Below are 18,258 nucleotides of genomic sequence, written 5' to 3'. Positions count from 1 at the left end.
GCCCATGGTGGCTGAACACAGGCATATTTACACTGAGGAGTAATTATTCTATTAATTTATTAAGCAACCAAAATCAAGGCTATACTATAAGTTTCAGTTTTTGGAATGCTTAAGATTATTTTCTGAAAATAAACTGAACACACAGCAGCAGAAAAATAAATGCAGCATRTCCTCTTCTTGAATATCATATTTTTACTTAACAAAGACTAGATAACACAGGTTTAGCCCTGCAGCCTGGGTGACTACTTTCTTGAATCCTTTACGAATTATTTTTYGTATAGATTTTCTGTACAGTTTGGGGGCAGACTAGAACTGGTACACGTGCTTTATTAAAAACAAATGTAATCAAATGGAAGTGATGTATTCACAATTACTTTAACCTTTACAGTTCAGTCTTGCCTTATGATTTTCAATTTCCTGCTTTAAAATATTAAAATTGGCTATTAACTGATCATGAATGAGACAGAAGACAGTTTCAGCAGTTACATTTATGACTAAAAGCAGAAAATCACAGCATATTTTCCAGACAACAAAACCCTCAAGTCAGACATTTCTAGCAAAGACAGGCATTGTCTAACCAGATGGACTTGCTATATTGCCCTCCTTGATCACTATTTCCAAACATCCCTTTTTATTGTCCCTGAATGCCACTGCTTTTCTCTTTTGTTCCTACATTGTCCCTAGCATGAACGGAAATCACTGCATATTGTTGTAACATATATCACAATTCCACATGTCTCTAAGGAAATGAGATTGCAACTTAAATGCAGGCAGCGTACGCTCAGCTCCCTCTAAGGAAACACCTGTAACCATAGAAAATACTTAAGACAATTATGGTATTTCTAGTATTTTATGGTATTTCCAGGATATGCATCTGAATCAAGTTTCTTGCTACATGGCACCTTTCTCCACAGCCTTTAAAGGGTTCAAATAATGACTTTACTAGTTTTCCTGAAGATCCAGCAAAAATGTTCTGCTCACRCAGAGGTTCCACCCTGGTAACAATTCCAGGAAATGCTTAATCCTATAAACCTTATTTCAACTCCAGACTGCAGCCAAACCCACGTCCCCAMGGAGAACAGTTACCTTGTGTACTTCACTCTTGCGGCTCCCCCACCTTCCACCTGGTTCTCAATCTCATTTGGATTACAAACATTAAGGTCAAGAGGAATTTTCAACTGGGCCATTTTAAGCGACATATACACTGCAGGAAGAGTCTTAAAGGTGTCCATTGGATTACGAGAGAACTCCACAAAAGCCCTGTTTCAAAAAGCCCACAAAATGAAGTTGCAAAGTTCCTTGAGGAAGAAACAAAACCCAAATCACCATCATTTCTTCTCCTCGTCTTTATCTCAACAACCTAGGGAACTCTGAGTATCTACCTAACAGGCCTTGCCTACTTAAATGCCTTAAAACATTTTTAATTACAGTTAAGAATTTTCTCTAGCATTCTCACAACATAGCTGAATAAATCTAGTAAGAGTAGAAATAAGGTGGCATAAATACATAAGAAAGGTACTCAGGTTGGAAGAGGCATATAAAAAGGCTTTATGTTGCTTTCCAGCTTTAGACAGTTGTAGCCCAGAGTCAGCCAGCAARTCTGCTAAAGCAGCCAGTCACATATATTTTGTGCAAAGCCACTTGATTTGGTACAAATGAGCAGGATTTGCTGTATATTAGAAACATGTACAGACAGATCAGCTGCAGTTTTAAGGGCCACTATTACACAACCAAAAGGGAGAAAACAGAAAGCAGCCTCTCACTGAGCTCATTTATCTAATGCTACTGGGTTACTCTGCTTCGCGTATTATGCCTCAAGGCTACCTCTCTTATTCTGGCCAATAYATTAAAAATAAATTACCATTTTCAAGCAGATTAAATCGTAAGAAATAAATTCATGTTCGCTAACACAACAGTGACCAAGAAATAAGCTGATTACTGGGCTCATAACTGAGAGCATGAAAAAAGTGTAACACCCAAAATATTTTGTACTTACTTTGGACCATCATATGCAATAGATTTTACCTGCCCACATTGTCTGAAAAGTGACTGCAACTGTTTATGGTATAGAAATCCATAGGGAGGAATATTCCTCAACTGTTAAGAAAAATAAATTAAAATTTAGATATAGCTAATTTTATTGCATTAGTGAAATTAAAATATTAGATTCTTCCTTCAGGATGAAAGCGGGGATTTCTTGAGAAAATTCAACCCATAAAGTCCAAGGGGTCAAGTAGGCTGCATACACTAGGACCTAGTACCATACACACTATACCTAGGTTTAAAAAGGGAAAGGGTGAGCCAGGGAAATACAGACTAGTCAGCCTCACTCCAGTACCTAAAAAATTCACACTACCCTTTTCCAGTCCCCCACAGTATCATTGTATCCAAGTTGGGATGGGAATGCTCCAAGTTGCACGTAGACCTGGTTTGACCATTGGGCTCAAGCCTGGCTACAGGTGAGGTGCTACAGGACCCTGCCCTAGCACCTATGCTGCCTAAAAATGTTTATTAGAGATCTTAAGGAGAAGACAGAACACTCCCTCATGGAGTTTATGGATGATGACTAATTGGTGGGAGAACCTSATAGAGAATAGAGCTGTAACTTAGAAGGACGTGCATAGGCTATAGGAATGGTGTAACAAGTCTCATGAAATTTAATAGCCTATATAGTGGGGTTTGACTTGGTAACTTCTCTGCTGCAAAGACCTGGGGGCTCATGGTGGACAGTAAAGTAACTGTAAGGCAAGAGCACRTCCTGGCAGCTAACAACATCCTGGGCTGTAGCACAAGCAGCACAGCACAACTGGTAGGTCCAGAGAAGCAACTGTTCTCTGGCTCAGCATTCCATGTTGAAGGACACTGATAACTTAATAAAGTTATTTAGGTTAATAATGTCAACATACCATTATAGTGGTTTTTGGATCTCTGCCATCAAGCTCTTTCACAGCAATTTCTTGATCACATACTCCAAAAGTGAAATAGTTCGGATAGAAAGCACCAGCTATTACAACCTGAAGTAAAAAATATTTTGTGAAATATAGCATGTTATATCCAGTTTCTCAAAAAGAAATATACTTACAATAGCAAGTGATATTACACTTCATCACATACATGTCTTCACATGTATGCGAGTTTTCCCTCTTTCCAGGAAAGARGGTAATTTCCCACTAAAGGTTAACTCACACTAATCCTACTCTTAAAAACACACTTTTGTAAGAGTTGATCTTCTGCAACAATTCTGCAACATTTTCATGTTTCTGTACAAAGACAAGGGCTATGAATCTATAAACACTAACTTGGGCTTTAGCACTTTGTCTCAAGGAGTTCAGGAGTCTCAAGCTCAAAGGAGTCTCAATTTTTAACTAATTCAAACAAAAYAGCTATATGAAACATGAGACTTGAACAGTTTTCACATTCTGTCTTACAATATTTAATGATTCAGATCCTAAAAACACTGCTCAGTCCAAATAGGAAGTGAATTTACTTTGGAAATTCAACAATAAGTTACAGTAAGAAATAGTACCTTTTAAAATCAAAATCTATGGGGAATATTGAAAACAGGAGGTAACAGTAATTCATTAATACTAGAACGTAAGAAGTTATAAACTCGTTAAATAATTTTTCTCCCCTGAAAAGTGAGTTAAAGAATTACCTGCAAAATGAAGCGTTGTTTGTACACATACTCCTGATCCATRGGAGAGGGTTGAGTAGTAATATGCATGTTAAATACACTGACTCGCTGTTTTAACTCTTCGAATAACTCTGCCACCTGAAATTACAAATTACAGTTTCAACAGATACRATCCGTCTACAAATGCAAATAAAATCTAAATAAAAGTCTACAGAATCAGGTTCCCTTTTCATTTTTAGGGGCTTGTGCCTATTTCATCTAATATATTGATAAATGTTTCTTCACAGAAGAGGTCTTTTTTCAGCTGTGTAACTCAAGTGGTTTTCTTTGTATTTAACATAGAATTCTGCAGTTGTAAAGCACTGTTGTGCATATGTGATACTGAATTAACAAAAAAAATCAGAAAAAGGTAGAACTGAAATTACCTTTGACACGGCTCTTTACTGATTCACCATAAAACAATTATATTTACATATTTTAAAGTGTAGAAACAGGCTAACATCAAACTCGATGTCCACAACCACACAGTGGACAGTAAATTTAGCAGTCAACTTTAGGCACTTAAAATGAGTTTGAGAATATACTCTATTAAGCTTTAAATACTGATAGTTTCCAAGTAGCTTCCATAGCCCTAGGTGGCCACTGGTTCTCAGTTAATGCCTTTTTTAGCCCAGTTGATTTTGGAGTAAAAAATCTACAAAACATACACACAATCCTGTTCTCYAAACTGTTCCACTGCTCTATTCCACATATTCTATTCCACTGTAAGCAGTTTTAAAATACTAAAAGCCCTGTTATTTTCTACATATGACAACTACCGAGACAAGAAACCAGTCAAGGTGGCTGCCTTAGACCTGTCAAATCTTCAAACCCATGTTCATGCAAGGGTCCATAAAGTTAGTATGTGAAAAAGCAAATTTTTTTTTTAAGTCTTAAAGAAAAAGTATTCATAAGAGATGTTACTATTATAGTCCACTCTAAATTTCTGAGCTATTAAGTCACACAATCTCTTCTCAAAGTATCTAAAGTTGGCCAAAAAACATCATCTACCAGCTAGGACAATGTAAGACCAATCCTTTAGCTTTACATGATTTGCTCTTTTATCATCTTTTCTCCTTGGTATCATAATTATATGTACTCTATGTAATGAATGATACAACATTTATCTTTTGAAACACTTAACTTTCCCTGACAGTAACTTTTTTTCCAAGATACAATTTCTTTACAATACTTTCCTCCTTTGTATATAGTTTTTTCTCATCTGTTCAGTAGTTCTTCYAATTTCAAAATGTCCAAGACTGTACTAAAGCAACTTCAATTAGAGACAGTTCTGGTTGTTCAAAAGCTAACAGAGAAAGGTTAAGCATATTCCATTTCAAGACCTTCTTTTCAGTTTACATGAATAACATGGCACTATTTCCTGTAATGACACTTGAAGGGCACCTTGCACTACTGGATTTTATTCTTGCATCTAAGTTCTTAGGTGACACTAAGCAAGCCATTTGATTTAAAGTCATCAGGGTGATCACTTGGATGTAAATTTTTCAACCCTATAATCTTAAATTTTAAATGGTTGATGCCAGAAAAAAAGGACTACACATTTTCAGTTGCATAGAAAATAAAACGTGAACTACAGGAAAAGTACTTATGTTCCTTTTGGTCTTGATCTCTATGCCTGTTCATATGTTAAAGGGAGATTTTAATCACCACTTCATTATAGAAGGGAACAAAAAAGATAAAAAATGATCATGTTCTGAAGCATCCTGGTAGTATATTGGTAAATCCCCAAGAAAAAACAAGATTCAGAGCAAACCTGGATAATGTAGGTTGTTGTGAGGCCAAAGTCCAGGCACYGAATGAAAACCACTAAACCAACAAGCTAGCACATACCCTCTAAAAAACACCACCACCACCACAGAATATATCAAGGAGTTGCAATTCATTCAGTGAACACAAGTCACTGTTGAGCAGTGAGGCAAGCAAAACTCTTCTTAAAGAAAGGATACACAGTTCCACAGTTAAAACCATTACACTTCATGCACATAAAACAGGTTCTGTGCAATCTTCAATTTATCTACTTCTTAATTATCACATGCTAAAGGCTCTTTTTAGGAAGTTTATACATTTATATTGCACATTCCTTTTCATGTAATATCTGCCTTCCCTCTCTTCTGCATTTTTGAACCCAGTTTCTACAGGGCTCATGCTGTATAATGTATAATGACATGCTGGAATCATGCTGAAATATTTTTCTGGGGAATAAAGTAACTGTTTAATTAGGAACCTTGCTACTAGAAAATATAGATCAGCAAAGGCATGCTCTGCCAGCCACAGCTATTCAGGAGTTAATTACTTCCTTTCTCCACACATCACATTTGGCTTGAAGTACTTTGCAATGCAGTTTTCATTAACTGCTGCAGGAACCCTAGTAACAAAATACTTTTTTCATTTCTATACTTACAGTATAACTATACTTACATTTGCTTTAAATTGACCTATTTCTCCAAACAAATGTAACAATGAGGAAAAAAAATGTACAAATTTGAGGAACTTATATAATCAGTAAYTAATAGTGGAAATAATGGTGGAAATTTCTTAGGAAAAAAATATGCGCACACACACAAGCAGGAGGTTCATCCAAAATCCTGGCATCTGTTTAAAAGGCAAAGCCTTTCTGCTTATACAATCATCTCTTTTAGCTCACCTCTCTGACTCTCTTGATCTGAATATAATTTGATCGACCCCAGTCAAGCTCTTCCTGAAAGTAAAATGAAAATGCAGATGCTGTTATATACTGGTTTCTCTACTGCTAAAAATTCTCAAATTCTTCTGGGTGGATTTAGTCATAATCATATACAGTGAGAGAAAGATCTCATTTCACATATTTTTATCCATTCACATCAATAGGTCCAACATGTATAAAATAGGACAGAACTATAAATTTGACTAACAAACTACACTTAGTTTAACATGAGGTCAGGTATAGATGTTTCATATAAACCAACAGGTAGAACTCTTCCATGCTGCTACTCTAGGACCTATTCAAGGTAGGCACTACAGGAAAACAAGACTTGCTTTAGCTGAAAGCACAATTTTTACAGACAGACTCAACACGCTGGCAATCATGGTTACCCATTAAAACTTCAGGGTATTCAGCACAGGTGTCCGTAAAACACATTTGGATCTAAATGATGCAGGGAAATCAAAAATTCTCTTACATATATCAGTCCAAAAAGATTAGMGGAAGTTATTTCTTGTGCATAAATCACTTCTTTTTTCTTTTTGAGACTGATCACATATAGATCTTGAGTCCGTCAGCTCAGAAATGTGACTTTTAATGTCCTTGTTTTTACCTGGCCCTGCTCACTGTCGTTTTTTAAACTTCCCTTTTAAAGCCTTCCTTCCTGACTCTTTAAAGAAGATTCATCTATAACAAAAATGTTATTCTCTTTCAACTTCAGCTTGATTTCCCTTTGGAAAACTGGATGGTCTGTCTATGAAAGGGACCATATAAAAGGTTGCCTGTGGATACTTGATGCTGAATCCAAAGACTAAGGATATTCCCTCAGAGCCTATGCTTCTATTTACTTAAGAAAAAACTCAACTATTGCAGGTAAGAGTGCTAGCTCAAATTGCAGTAGTAAGAATATAAAACACCATTATTGGAGTCACTAAACTTTGAATGGAAAGAAAGAAAAGAAACCCTAACCTTGGGATGTCTCAATTCTCCTTTTTGTCTGCAAATCTGCCATGCCTAAGAAAAAAGTGAAGTAAAATTAAGGCATAAACTGTAGTGTTTCAGTAATAACTTATTAAAACAAATTGATGTGAYGTTCACAGCAATTGAGTATTTTCCAAATGTATAGTGAAGATTTTTTTAAAAACACAAATGTAAAACACAGAAATACTCTTAGGGCAGCATAGACCTCAAGAAAATTTAAAAACAAAAGAATAAAGGGAGATCTGAACCAAAATAATTTTGGTTAGAAGACACTTAAGATCAAGTCTTCTCATGCCACATTCACAGCAAGGCCAGCTTGGATCACATTGTGGAGCTGAGCTTTGTCTAGCTGAGTTTTGATTACATCCCAGAAGGGAGATGTTCCCATCTATCTATTCACATCCTTTTTCTCTTTTTGATTACACTTTCTTGTACTTGTGTATTAGGGTCTAAGCTACAATCACTCATGTTGAAAAGGTTGCAAAAGTCATCATACTTTGTCCTGGAGCATAGAGAGGTCCAGAAGATTTTAAAAGAAGCATGAGAAGATTACCACYCACATATTTTGCGAAACAGAAGACTGTGGTCTCATACATAAGGTTTATAACAGGTATAGGAGGATCCTCACTGTATCACATGGACAACAGATACGCTACATTACAAACCTCTTCACAATCTCAGGTTATTGGTCCAGTAACTTAATTCCGCAGGAGTTGACCACTATTTTTGATCTTGTAGGCAGTTACTTTACAGACAGGAACAATATGGCTARGCCTTCCATGCATCTGCTGCACCATCTAAAGAACCTCCTTTACAGAAAGGAAAGGAATCYGAGCCACTTGTTCCAAACCTGTTCCTCCTTCTAGCAAGACGGAGACTGAGACCACAGCCTCCCTTTCTTCACTGTTTATCARCTACTTAGAAGGAATACCTCAAAAGCCAAAAGTATTTGCAGGAAGTAGGGAACTGAGTGATGCAACCTGCTTTCACTCAATGTTTCTTACAGCCTTAATTGGGTGCAAGCTTGCACAACTCCTTCTGCAATCAAAGCTGGCTCAAAGTGCTAAGAGCAGTATTATATAGTAGTACATATGCAATAGGAGATAGTTCACAGAAAGCATTACTAGAGTAGCTAGGAGTAATAACATCAAAAGTTTTAACAATCTAAAAGCCAAAATGTCAGCCAAAAGATCAGTCTGAAGAGACAGAYGTACCTTGAATGCATTCACAATCGCAATACAGTCACTCTTGCTGTTCCCAGCAAAATACAGTTTATTCCTGGCAATACAAACAAGGATTTATYAGTAATATCACCTAAGGACTTTTTGTTTTTTAAAAAAATCAACTTAGATCTTTGCCTCAAAAAAACAGTCAGGAAGACGTAAAACATCTAGAGCCAATAATACCTGTAACTATCAATGTGCTGTCTGAAAGGCACCGCAAAAAAAGTCCGCAAGGAGAGTGCTGCAGCTACAAAAATAAACCAAGAGAAATGAAAAACTGCAACTTACCTGTYTTTATAAAAATGGTCATACTTTTTTTCTCTCACTCACCTATAATTAGGCATTCTTCTAAGCACCCAAACACATGACCAAGGACTATCAACTTTCCAAGATGCTGATCCACTGGCAAGTGTGCCAATACCCTTCCTAAAAAAGTCAGCTCACCATCATGTGGATTTTCTTCTGTTTGCACACAAGTTGTGAGTGCTCCTAACTATAGAAATTAAATTCAAGTTATTCACTTGTAYGAACTGATCAGGCAAATCTAAGATCAGTATATAAGCAAACAAAACAAGAAASAGTTATCACAAATACCAAAATCCCAATGCAGTTAGTGTTCTTAATTCTAAAAGTAATGCTAGAAATACTACATATAAAAGCAAGCCTGCATCCAAATACAGTTGCTCTCACACACACAGAAAAATAAGTTTAATACAATTAGTGTTCAAATCCATTCTAAATTTTAATCAGAGAGCAAGTTATGACTTCCTCGTGTGCGTCAAAAGGTAATGTTGAGATTGGTTACATATAGATCGGTTCTGACATATCATAAGCTGGAAGTGCATGATCACCAGATATATTTTCACTTACAGAACTCAGATTCTCTTTTTTCCTATTTTTTTCCTCATTATAGATGCTGTTTACCAACAATATTGGTTTTCCACTCATCTCATGTGMTGAGAGAATAATCTTGTTCTGAAGTAACTTCAGAAATTATGCTGAACAGGATGGCAAACAAGCAAGATTCAAACTAAGAAGAGGTTCTCTAGACATAATTCTCAGGTTCCAATTAAGTCTACTACAACTTTATAAACCCAGAAACACCAGGTTTAAACAAATCTCTTAGAAATATTAGAATCTTTTTAGAAACATTAACTGATGCGTACCTCTTTCAGCTGAAGTATGGTGCGTTCAATGTCCCCTGCACTGGGTGGAGAAAGAGCTGTTGCCAACAAGGCTTTTGGTTCCCCCATGTCAAGCATTTTTATTTTTAAGATTGTGGTTCCCAAAGGACAACGCTAAAGCAAGGACAATGCTACTGTTATGTTCCTGCATGAGAAGTGGGACTTCAAGCAACTGAGTTAGAATTAACTGAGTTAAGTGTTAAATTGTATGTAATAAAAMCTGAGATGAATTTCTCATTCATTCTCATTTTATTTGAACAGGCTGCCAAATCGTAAAGTGACATGGAATATTTTCCTGCAATGCATCTGCTTCTATAACAAAAAGCAGCATTGAATAGTCTTCATATCATTCACAGTCATTCAATTATTTAACTAACTCAACCTGAAATCTACTCAGTAGTAGAGTTAAGAGTAACTAATCAAATCATAGACTGCCTTCAGGAAAGGTAAAGGGGAATTAGCATTTCTTAAAGTTATCTCAATATTAACACATAGATTAAAAAATTTAAAATCCTCAAAATTCTTACCAGTATCTCAGGTATTGGCTTTTCTGGAATACAGTTTGTCCAGAAGTCCTTGTGTACAAGCCTGTAACAATACCCTTTGGAAACACGTCCTGCACGACCTTCACATGAAAGAGCAAATTATCAGTTTGTAAATGACCTCATCTTCAGATTTTTTTTTATGAAACACCACCCARAAACCTTTGGACAGCTGAGCAGACAAGGAAAGCTGATGTTATAGGCTCTGCAGTATGATTTGGTCTTTTGGAGCAGCGAAGACATGATCTCTCTGCTTTCCTACACAAGGATCAGATTTGCCTGACGGCATCTCTAAGAGCTACACATTTCACTCCAATACCTCTTCCACATAAATACCCTGAAATCAGAATCCACTTTTCTCATCAGAAAGGTAAAGACAAATCCTTCTCTAAAACATAATACTTCAAATTTAGGAAAGGGCAAGAGTCCTACCAAATGCAAGCTGGTATGGATAAATGCATCGAACAGAAGTTAAGGCATACCCTCGCACTGAAGAGGAGCACAGAGTAAATATGCTTTACATTTGTTTTTCTTTACATGATGAGTGTACTCAGATTTTCTGCCTGAATCCAAAGCTAGCAAACACTTCTATACAAACAACTTGTAAGACAACACCATGAACAGCAAAAAAAAAAAAAAAAAAAAAAAAAAAAAAAAAAAGCAAACCATTATGTGCAGAAAATGCTCAAAAAGCTCATCTCCACAAATCCAAATCACACTGACATCAGTGAGCTACAAGAGACTCAGGTCAGTGGGATATCCCAGTGGATAATTAGAATCTATTTAGAAATAAATCACACAAATAAGACCCTTTTTATGGCTGAAACTCCCAAGCAGACAATAAATACCTAACAGTTAACTACTTTTCTTCTGCCTCCTCCTATATTTTTCTTTAATATCACATAGTTAAGCATTATTACTAAGTAAAACAGAATCCCTGTAAGCTTTATGATCTCTAAATATTAATGTATTTAAAAATACATAATAATACCCTGGCAGAATATTTGAACAAGATGAAATATTCAGACATATTTAATTACATTAAAATAGCCTGAAATGGTATAAAATTAAGTTTAATATATACATATTATTAATGACAAAAAAGTTACAAATTAACAAAATTGTAGTATACCACTCTTCAAGCACAGCATTTAAGATTGCCATTACCTACTGCCACCTTACCTTTTCTTTGATTACAATTGGTTTTAGATGCCCAGCAAAGTCTCAAACTTTGGTAATTAGTATCTTCATCACAAACCAAAGTTCTAGTTAAACAAAAATCTATCACTATAATTAAGAAAAAATAAAAACAAAGTATTAGCTTACTTCGAAGAACTTAACTTGACTGTCATCTATTCAGTACTTTTTTTTGTTTTTATCATAGAAGAAAGTTTAAAGTATTTTAAAAGCTACAAAGAATACAAGATACCACTGGATGTATTACCTATTAAACCCAAGATATTCTAATACTTACAGATCTGCAAATAGATCTCAGTATTATCACAGTAAGTCAAGATAGATCAGGTGACAAGCATTAAAAGCAGTTGTTTATGTATTTATATATTCTATACTAGAATACAATTCACTTGATGAAATTACTTTAAAATRTATTTATAATTTGAACAAGGAGCTTGAGTTGTGACATGCTCTCTCCAACATGTCCTATTTTAAAAACTTAATAAAAACAATGTAATTTCTATTCAAAACGCTTACCATATTTAACATCAGGAACCGTTAGAGAACTTTCAGCTATATTTGTAGACAGAATAATCTGGGTTCAAATACAAAGAGAAAAAAAATAATTTAAAAATTTAAAAAGTTTCTACATGGAAAAATTGAACCTGCTAGAAAGCACTGGAAATACAGTGCTTCTGTTCTCCAACAGATACAACACAAAGAAACCTCTACTTTTTCCTCTAATATTGAAAACGTGTAATAAATTGGTAGCGTATAATGACAACATAGAAAAAGACAAATAGTAAATTTATATAATAGTCAAATACAACAGTACTAGCCATGACAAAAAACAAACACACTAAGTAAAATGTGAAGCATAACATCAGGAACGTGTTATCACATGAAGCACAACGYCTCATCAGCAAAACACAATGCCACACAGGTGCAAGAATCAGTAYGCAAAAGCTATTCTGAAGCACAAAAAAAAAGCCTGCCACGCAATAATTTAAGGATAACCTTCTTTTACTGCACATCTCAAGTTCTAAACAGTAATTACTACAACAACTTGAAAATAGTCAACTGCTTCACATTGTGAAAAAATAAAACTCTTTTCCCTTCATACAGTGATTTGAGTTGAACTCTTCCTAACAAACAGCTTTACACATTTACAAAAGAAGATAATTGATAATTCAACAATATTTACCTTTCTATAGCCAGGAACTGGAGACAAAAAGACGTTATTTTGTTCCTCCAATGTCACAGTTGAGTGGAGTGGGTACACTTGCAACCTAAATAAAATGCATCAGTGAAATATAAATTGTTTCTGTATCTAAGACCTCATATAGCTGAAGGATCCATGTTCAAGTTTAAGAGAATAAATGCATGAAATCTAACTTACCTTTTGTTAAATGTATTTGAGAGACATGCGTGCATATAGTTTATTTCAGCCAAACCTAGGGAAAAAGTAATCAAGGGGTTTTTTTTTGTACTGATTCTACAAAACAGACAATTCCTAGAAAATATACTAGACTGACAGTTCTAAAAGTACTTCTTATTTCCACGTAAATTCTTATCTCAATTACCTCCTTTTTATATAGCACTATGACAGCAGAGAAAACATACAATGATTCATTTGAAACCTTTATGAATGATTTGTTAATGAAAAGGCCCGTTTTCTGTGAACTTACTTAGATAAAGCGGCAATATCAGATATAAAGGCCATCTACCAGTCCCTCCCATCAGTTTCTCTTCCTTACAGGGGAACATGTTACCTCCAAGCTGAACACCCATTTTTGGGCCAAATTTGTACATTTCAGCTAAAACAATGCAAAAGTTTTCAAGAACAAGACTAAGAAAAGAATTTTGGCCATGCCTGTTTTTCTTTTTGTAAAAAATACCAGTACCCATGCTTTGACCAAGGATGGCAGATGAAATATTCCTATTTAACATATTTTTGTTGTCTTTCCAAATATCTACATAGGTATAAACCTTTTGGAGAAGCCTAGTGTGTTTCTGATACAGACTTGTTCAGTTTCAAAAGTTGCATTTCCCCCAAAAATCTAACAGCAGCCTACACCTCGTACTGATATTAGAAGGGATATTATCCTGTAATACAGGAATATTTCATTTTTCAGTCAGATTAAATACAGTTTCAGCGCCCTGAGCGCTCTTGTGTTCTTTAGAGAATGCAAAAAGAAAGAGCAACTTTTTTTCAGCAAAAATAAGAAAGGATCTTAAACTTAGACCAGAATTCAAAGAAAGTATGTGTGATGGGCTAGGAAAAAAAAAAGGAGCCAAATTAAGAGGAAAGACGGGAAGAGGCTAGAATGCAAGAAACTAGAAATAAGAGAAGAAACAGAACATGATGCTAATAAGGGGTTGGTTGGGAAATGAAATTGCTGGAGACCACAGAGATTAGATACCTAGGCCAGGCAGAAAGACTGAAAATAGAAAATGGAGAGAAATGACTGAGCAATTCAATCCTTTTGAAGTAATCGTAGGACTGTAAGTTTATTTTTAAGATACACTACTTCAGAATTAACTTCTTGAATTCATAGTTCCTATAGTTATTACCGTATTAATGCAAGTTTGCAAGATAGACCAAACAATAACAAAAAACCACCACATACATACTAAGAAACTGCAATTTAGTACCCATTTACTTAACCCATGGAAGAAATGACAGAGCAAAACTTGTTAAATGCCAAACAAGAAAAATTTAATTAAATTACTTATACTCACCTGGTAAAAATACTAGCACACTGCCCCGTTCAGACATAAGATGCAAGGTTTTGTTCTCTCTAATAAGAGGATGCAATTTCATTAGTTCTACAACCTCAACCAACTTTGTTTCATTACTCTAAGATGTTTTATCTTGGAAGACAACCAGAATTCCACATATCCTGGAATACGTACTATTCACACTTCCTGAAGTGGAACTCAACATATTCACAATTCCATTTTTCAGTATACACACATTTTAAAACTGGATGCGAATCACTAAGTTTGCATTTGTCTTCAAAATTACATCAAAGCAAATACTCTTATTTACCTTTAAAGTTCATCAAAATTAGGTTTCAAAGATATTAAGATGGAGAGGTCGTATATTACTGAAGAATTATGTATTAATTATAATATACAACATTCTGAAACTCTTAAGAATATCACCTTAAGAGTATCATGTTTATAAAAGTTCTCATTAGTATAAGGCAGTTTATTTTTGGCTACTCCAAACTACAGTGAAATGTTCTGGAAAATACAAAAAAGTCATAAAAAAGGCTGATTATAAATGAATTAGCTTATATTAATGTTACATCCATTGACACTTGTACTTGAGTATTCAATTCCATAACAGCATATGTGAGCTTAAGGAATGCTTAAAATTTCACAAGCTTAACTAATGTCGAGTTGGAAAGACACAGCCTTATGAAATCAAATTATTTCTTCAGCATTAATCTATACATATAAATCATAATATAAGGGACCAAAAACATTAGCTTCAAACACCTACTCAGCATTAGATTAAAAGCTGTAGTAGCTGCTTCATCATGTTTCTGGATATCAGAAAGCCATTTACCAAAAAAATATACACACACATATATAAAGTGAGTGAAGGAAAGCATCAGCTCAATGCTCTGTTAATGCCCCTTTTATATTTTTCAGCTTTGTTGCACCTTAATGCATGTTTTAGTTCAGAATACAGAATAGGTTAGTTCTGCTTTTATTCTTCATATAAACAATATTCAATTCTAGTCTACAGCACAGAGCCTGAAGCTTCTGGATGACACAGCTGGCTTTAATGGCCACTTCCACTCAAGGGCATAAAACGTATTTGAAGAACACAGGAAATTCAGTAAGACCTAGAAGGAACATTAACATGATTAACCTGAGTAGAAATCTGTTTTATATAAAATGAGAGACAGAAAACTGTGTACCCTTAAGCACTGCAAATTATGTTCTTCAATTAGAATATCATTTTCCCAAAAAGCCACAGATCCCTTAGTCACAATCTTGAACTTTATTCTTACCTTTTAATCTTCATTTCCAACTCATCAAATGATTGAATCAAAGACACCGCAAGATCATACATTTCCTTTACTATCACTGGTTCCTCAGTTATTTGAGGAGGAAGCTGTGCATGGAGGGAAAAAGTAAGGTTAACAGCATTGTAGAAGAGGCTAACAGATTACTTACACGCATAGACTCCTCAACTGCTTTTCAACTAAAATGATCCTGGTATGAAGTAGTAATTTATTATAATCTGAAAATATTCATTGCCTTTAAAGAGATGTTGTTCTTCAAGTGTTCTATGATCTTAATGCCAAAAGGCATACCTCTGATATGTATCTTAAGGATGAGTCCACGCTCAATTACTTGGTGTTTACCAGACTTCCTTCTTACCCAAAAGTGGTGAGGATGTACAACCAAGTCTAACCCATGGGAACAGGATGACAAGGAGAAGAATTTGTACAAAGCACACACAACATAATGTGCTTTTCATGTGCATTCTCACACGTTTCATAACCTAAGTTTCTCTTCCTAACTGCCAAACCAATCATTACTAATTAATCATGTACCACTTCTCATTGAAATCCTCTTTTAACGGCCCTTTGTTTTAGGTCATACTCTGTCAAAGAACTACAGCTGTGTCATGTACAATATAACTGTGTTGACTTGATCACTAAACAAATCCATCTTGGGCTTGAATAGCTAAGAACATACACCAAGCCACCAGAGCAAAAAATATTACTTAAGTCACTTCTCAGTTTTAGCAATTAGAATTTCTATAATCAAACCACTTTCTCCCCATGCTTYTCTATGAGGTTCTTCTCTCCAAGTGGAATATTTTATCTGTTTTTATACTAAAACGGTTCAAGTGACTCAAGATTTCCTAAAGAAACTAGTGTTCTCAGGTTATCGGCATCAATATTCTTTCTCTACAGTCTCTGAGGACGTAGGCACACTCATATAAATAGAGAGAGATACATTCATCTAACAAAGCCAAATGAAAGCCAGAAGGAACAAATCCACTGTAAGCAGAAGAGCTAAAGAGCAGTATTGGTTCTACTGGAAATAATCTGTCAGTATCTTCTATAGCTTCTTATGGAATAAGGGGAGAAAGAATAAGACAGTGCCCAATCACTCGCTTCATTTCCCGCTCCAGCACTAGCCTTGAATATCCACTTCAAATCCACAAGCTGCAACTCCAAGTTTACAGGAATCTGAATTTAGCGTTCAGCTAGCTTGCAGGGAGTGAAACTTGCAGAAAACTAAAGTAACTACTCCAAGTTATTCATGCCCATTTCCCTGTTTAAAATGGCACACTGCAGAATCACAAAAGCACTACTGCAGATAAAAAAAAAAAGTTTGAGCACAGCAACACCAACTGTGACCATCTTTTTGCATCAAGGTTTGCAGCAAACCTTGGTCTTCATGTTCCTGATCCTTACTGAAACAGCCATCCTATACTTCTCTATGCACTGTCTACTATAAGTCACCATAGTACCTGCAGAATGACTCCTTCCTGAAAACCCAAAGAACATTTTCCTAGTCCAGAAGATGGATTGGAACATGAAGCCATCTGTAAGCACCTGACCACACTCCTTCTAATTCTACCTCCCTTGAGGCATCCAGAGAGACCTTTCAGGCACATAATCCCATCAATTTCAGAGCTTCATAACTGCCTCTCACCTTAACCCCTTCTAGTAAGCGAGAACCTGGCCCTCTGCTTTTCTAATTAGGTATATTAGCCCATGAGGGAACTCACAAACAGCATTCCAGGTTTTTTCTCAGATGCAGTTTTTCCATACCTGACAACATTTAGGAATTTTATGTTTTCAGGCTTACTTGAATATAAGACCATYTTCAAAAATTATCCTTTCTTGAATAGCTGTCAAAGTTCTCTTTTCAGCTTTGTTACCTTTGGTATTATTTAACATGACAGGGCTGCCACCCCACTCGGGAAAGGTAACGACGTGACAAACGGCAAGCACGAAGCCCCGGCACGGCTGACTGAAACAACACATCACAGGCAGAACCACTCCTGACAGGGGTGTCACTACCTTCATCTGCACTCAGCAGCTTCAGCCCCAGAGCTAGCAAAGTTCTCTCCTCTGCAGGCCCAAAAAGAGAGATCTGGGATTTCACTAACATTCTGCCTACCAAAATGACCAACCTCAATACCCCTAGCTCCTTTCACGAAAAGCTGCTCATAGGATTAACTATATAATTAAATTTCTTTCAGCATCTGAAATAGTGTATTACTCCAATACGCAATCATTTACAGAACTCAGCAAGCCTTAAATTCACCTACAGATTCACYGATAGGTGTTATGACAATGATCCAGTTTAATATCCAGAACATGAAGATCACTATGTCAAGAGAAATTTCCTTGGATATACTTCGTGAGTATAGGTTTCATATCTAYATGACACAATTGCTAATGACTAAGTACTATATTTGAAAAAAAGTTCTTTCCCTCTCTACTTTTATTTTTTCTACAAATTCAGCCATTTAAGGGGAAAGATTTTTCTTTGACTCTTCAACTTATGTGTAACCATAAGGGCTTACCATAAAGGAATGGCTGTGAAAAGGTATGTGGAAGAATGTACTGTATAGCACTTCTGATTGTCCCCTACAACACAACTGATGAAAGATGAGTGAATTACCAAACCATCCAAAGCAAAACYGCTCGAAGATTTTTTTATTCCATATTTAAAACATCATCACCCAAAGTGAGTAAATACTCACAAGAATTCAAAGACTCACGAAAGAACT

General features: G+C 35.6%; 1 protein-coding gene across 2 annotated transcripts in view; it reads right to left on the bottom strand.

Annotated features, from left to right (window-relative positions):
- TDRD9 (tudor domain containing 9) overlaps positions 1–18,258 on the bottom strand; it is a 61,057-nt gene that overhangs the window by 13,830 nt on the left and 28,969 nt on the right. For both annotated transcript variants that reach the window (XM_026048686.1, XM_026048687.1), the window contains exons 8-24: positions 15,509–15,612; positions 14,223–14,281; positions 12,880–12,934; positions 12,685–12,769; positions 12,018–12,075; positions 11,487–11,591; positions 10,290–10,387; positions 9,745–9,876; positions 8,909–9,071; positions 8,762–8,825; positions 8,570–8,633; positions 7,344–7,388; positions 6,339–6,392; positions 3,656–3,772; positions 2,907–3,014; positions 1,997–2,097; positions 1,087–1,260 (exon numbers count right to left, since the gene is read on the bottom strand). In XM_026048686.1, coding sequence (XP_025904471.1) covers positions 1,087–1,260; positions 1,997–2,097; positions 2,907–3,014; positions 3,656–3,772; positions 6,339–6,392; positions 7,344–7,388; positions 8,570–8,633; positions 8,762–8,825; positions 8,909–9,071; positions 9,745–9,876; positions 10,290–10,387; positions 11,487–11,591; positions 12,018–12,075; positions 12,685–12,769; positions 12,880–12,934; positions 14,223–14,281; positions 15,509–15,612 — 1,586 coding nt within the window. The remainder of the gene's footprint in view (positions 1–1,086; positions 1,261–1,996; positions 2,098–2,906; positions 3,015–3,655; positions 3,773–6,338; positions 6,393–7,343; positions 7,389–8,569; positions 8,634–8,761; positions 8,826–8,908; positions 9,072–9,744; positions 9,877–10,289; positions 10,388–11,486; positions 11,592–12,017; positions 12,076–12,684; positions 12,770–12,879; positions 12,935–14,222; positions 14,282–15,508; positions 15,613–18,258) is intronic.

This window comes from Nothoprocta perdicaria, unplaced genomic scaffold (assembly GCF_003342845.1).
Source record: "Nothoprocta perdicaria isolate Ctin4 unplaced genomic scaffold, notPer1 scaffold_56, whole genome shotgun sequence".
Classification (NCBI taxonomy): domain Eukaryota; kingdom Metazoa; phylum Chordata; class Aves; order Tinamiformes; family Tinamidae; genus Nothoprocta; species Nothoprocta perdicaria.
This window is presented reverse-complemented; position numbering and strand designations above follow the sequence as displayed.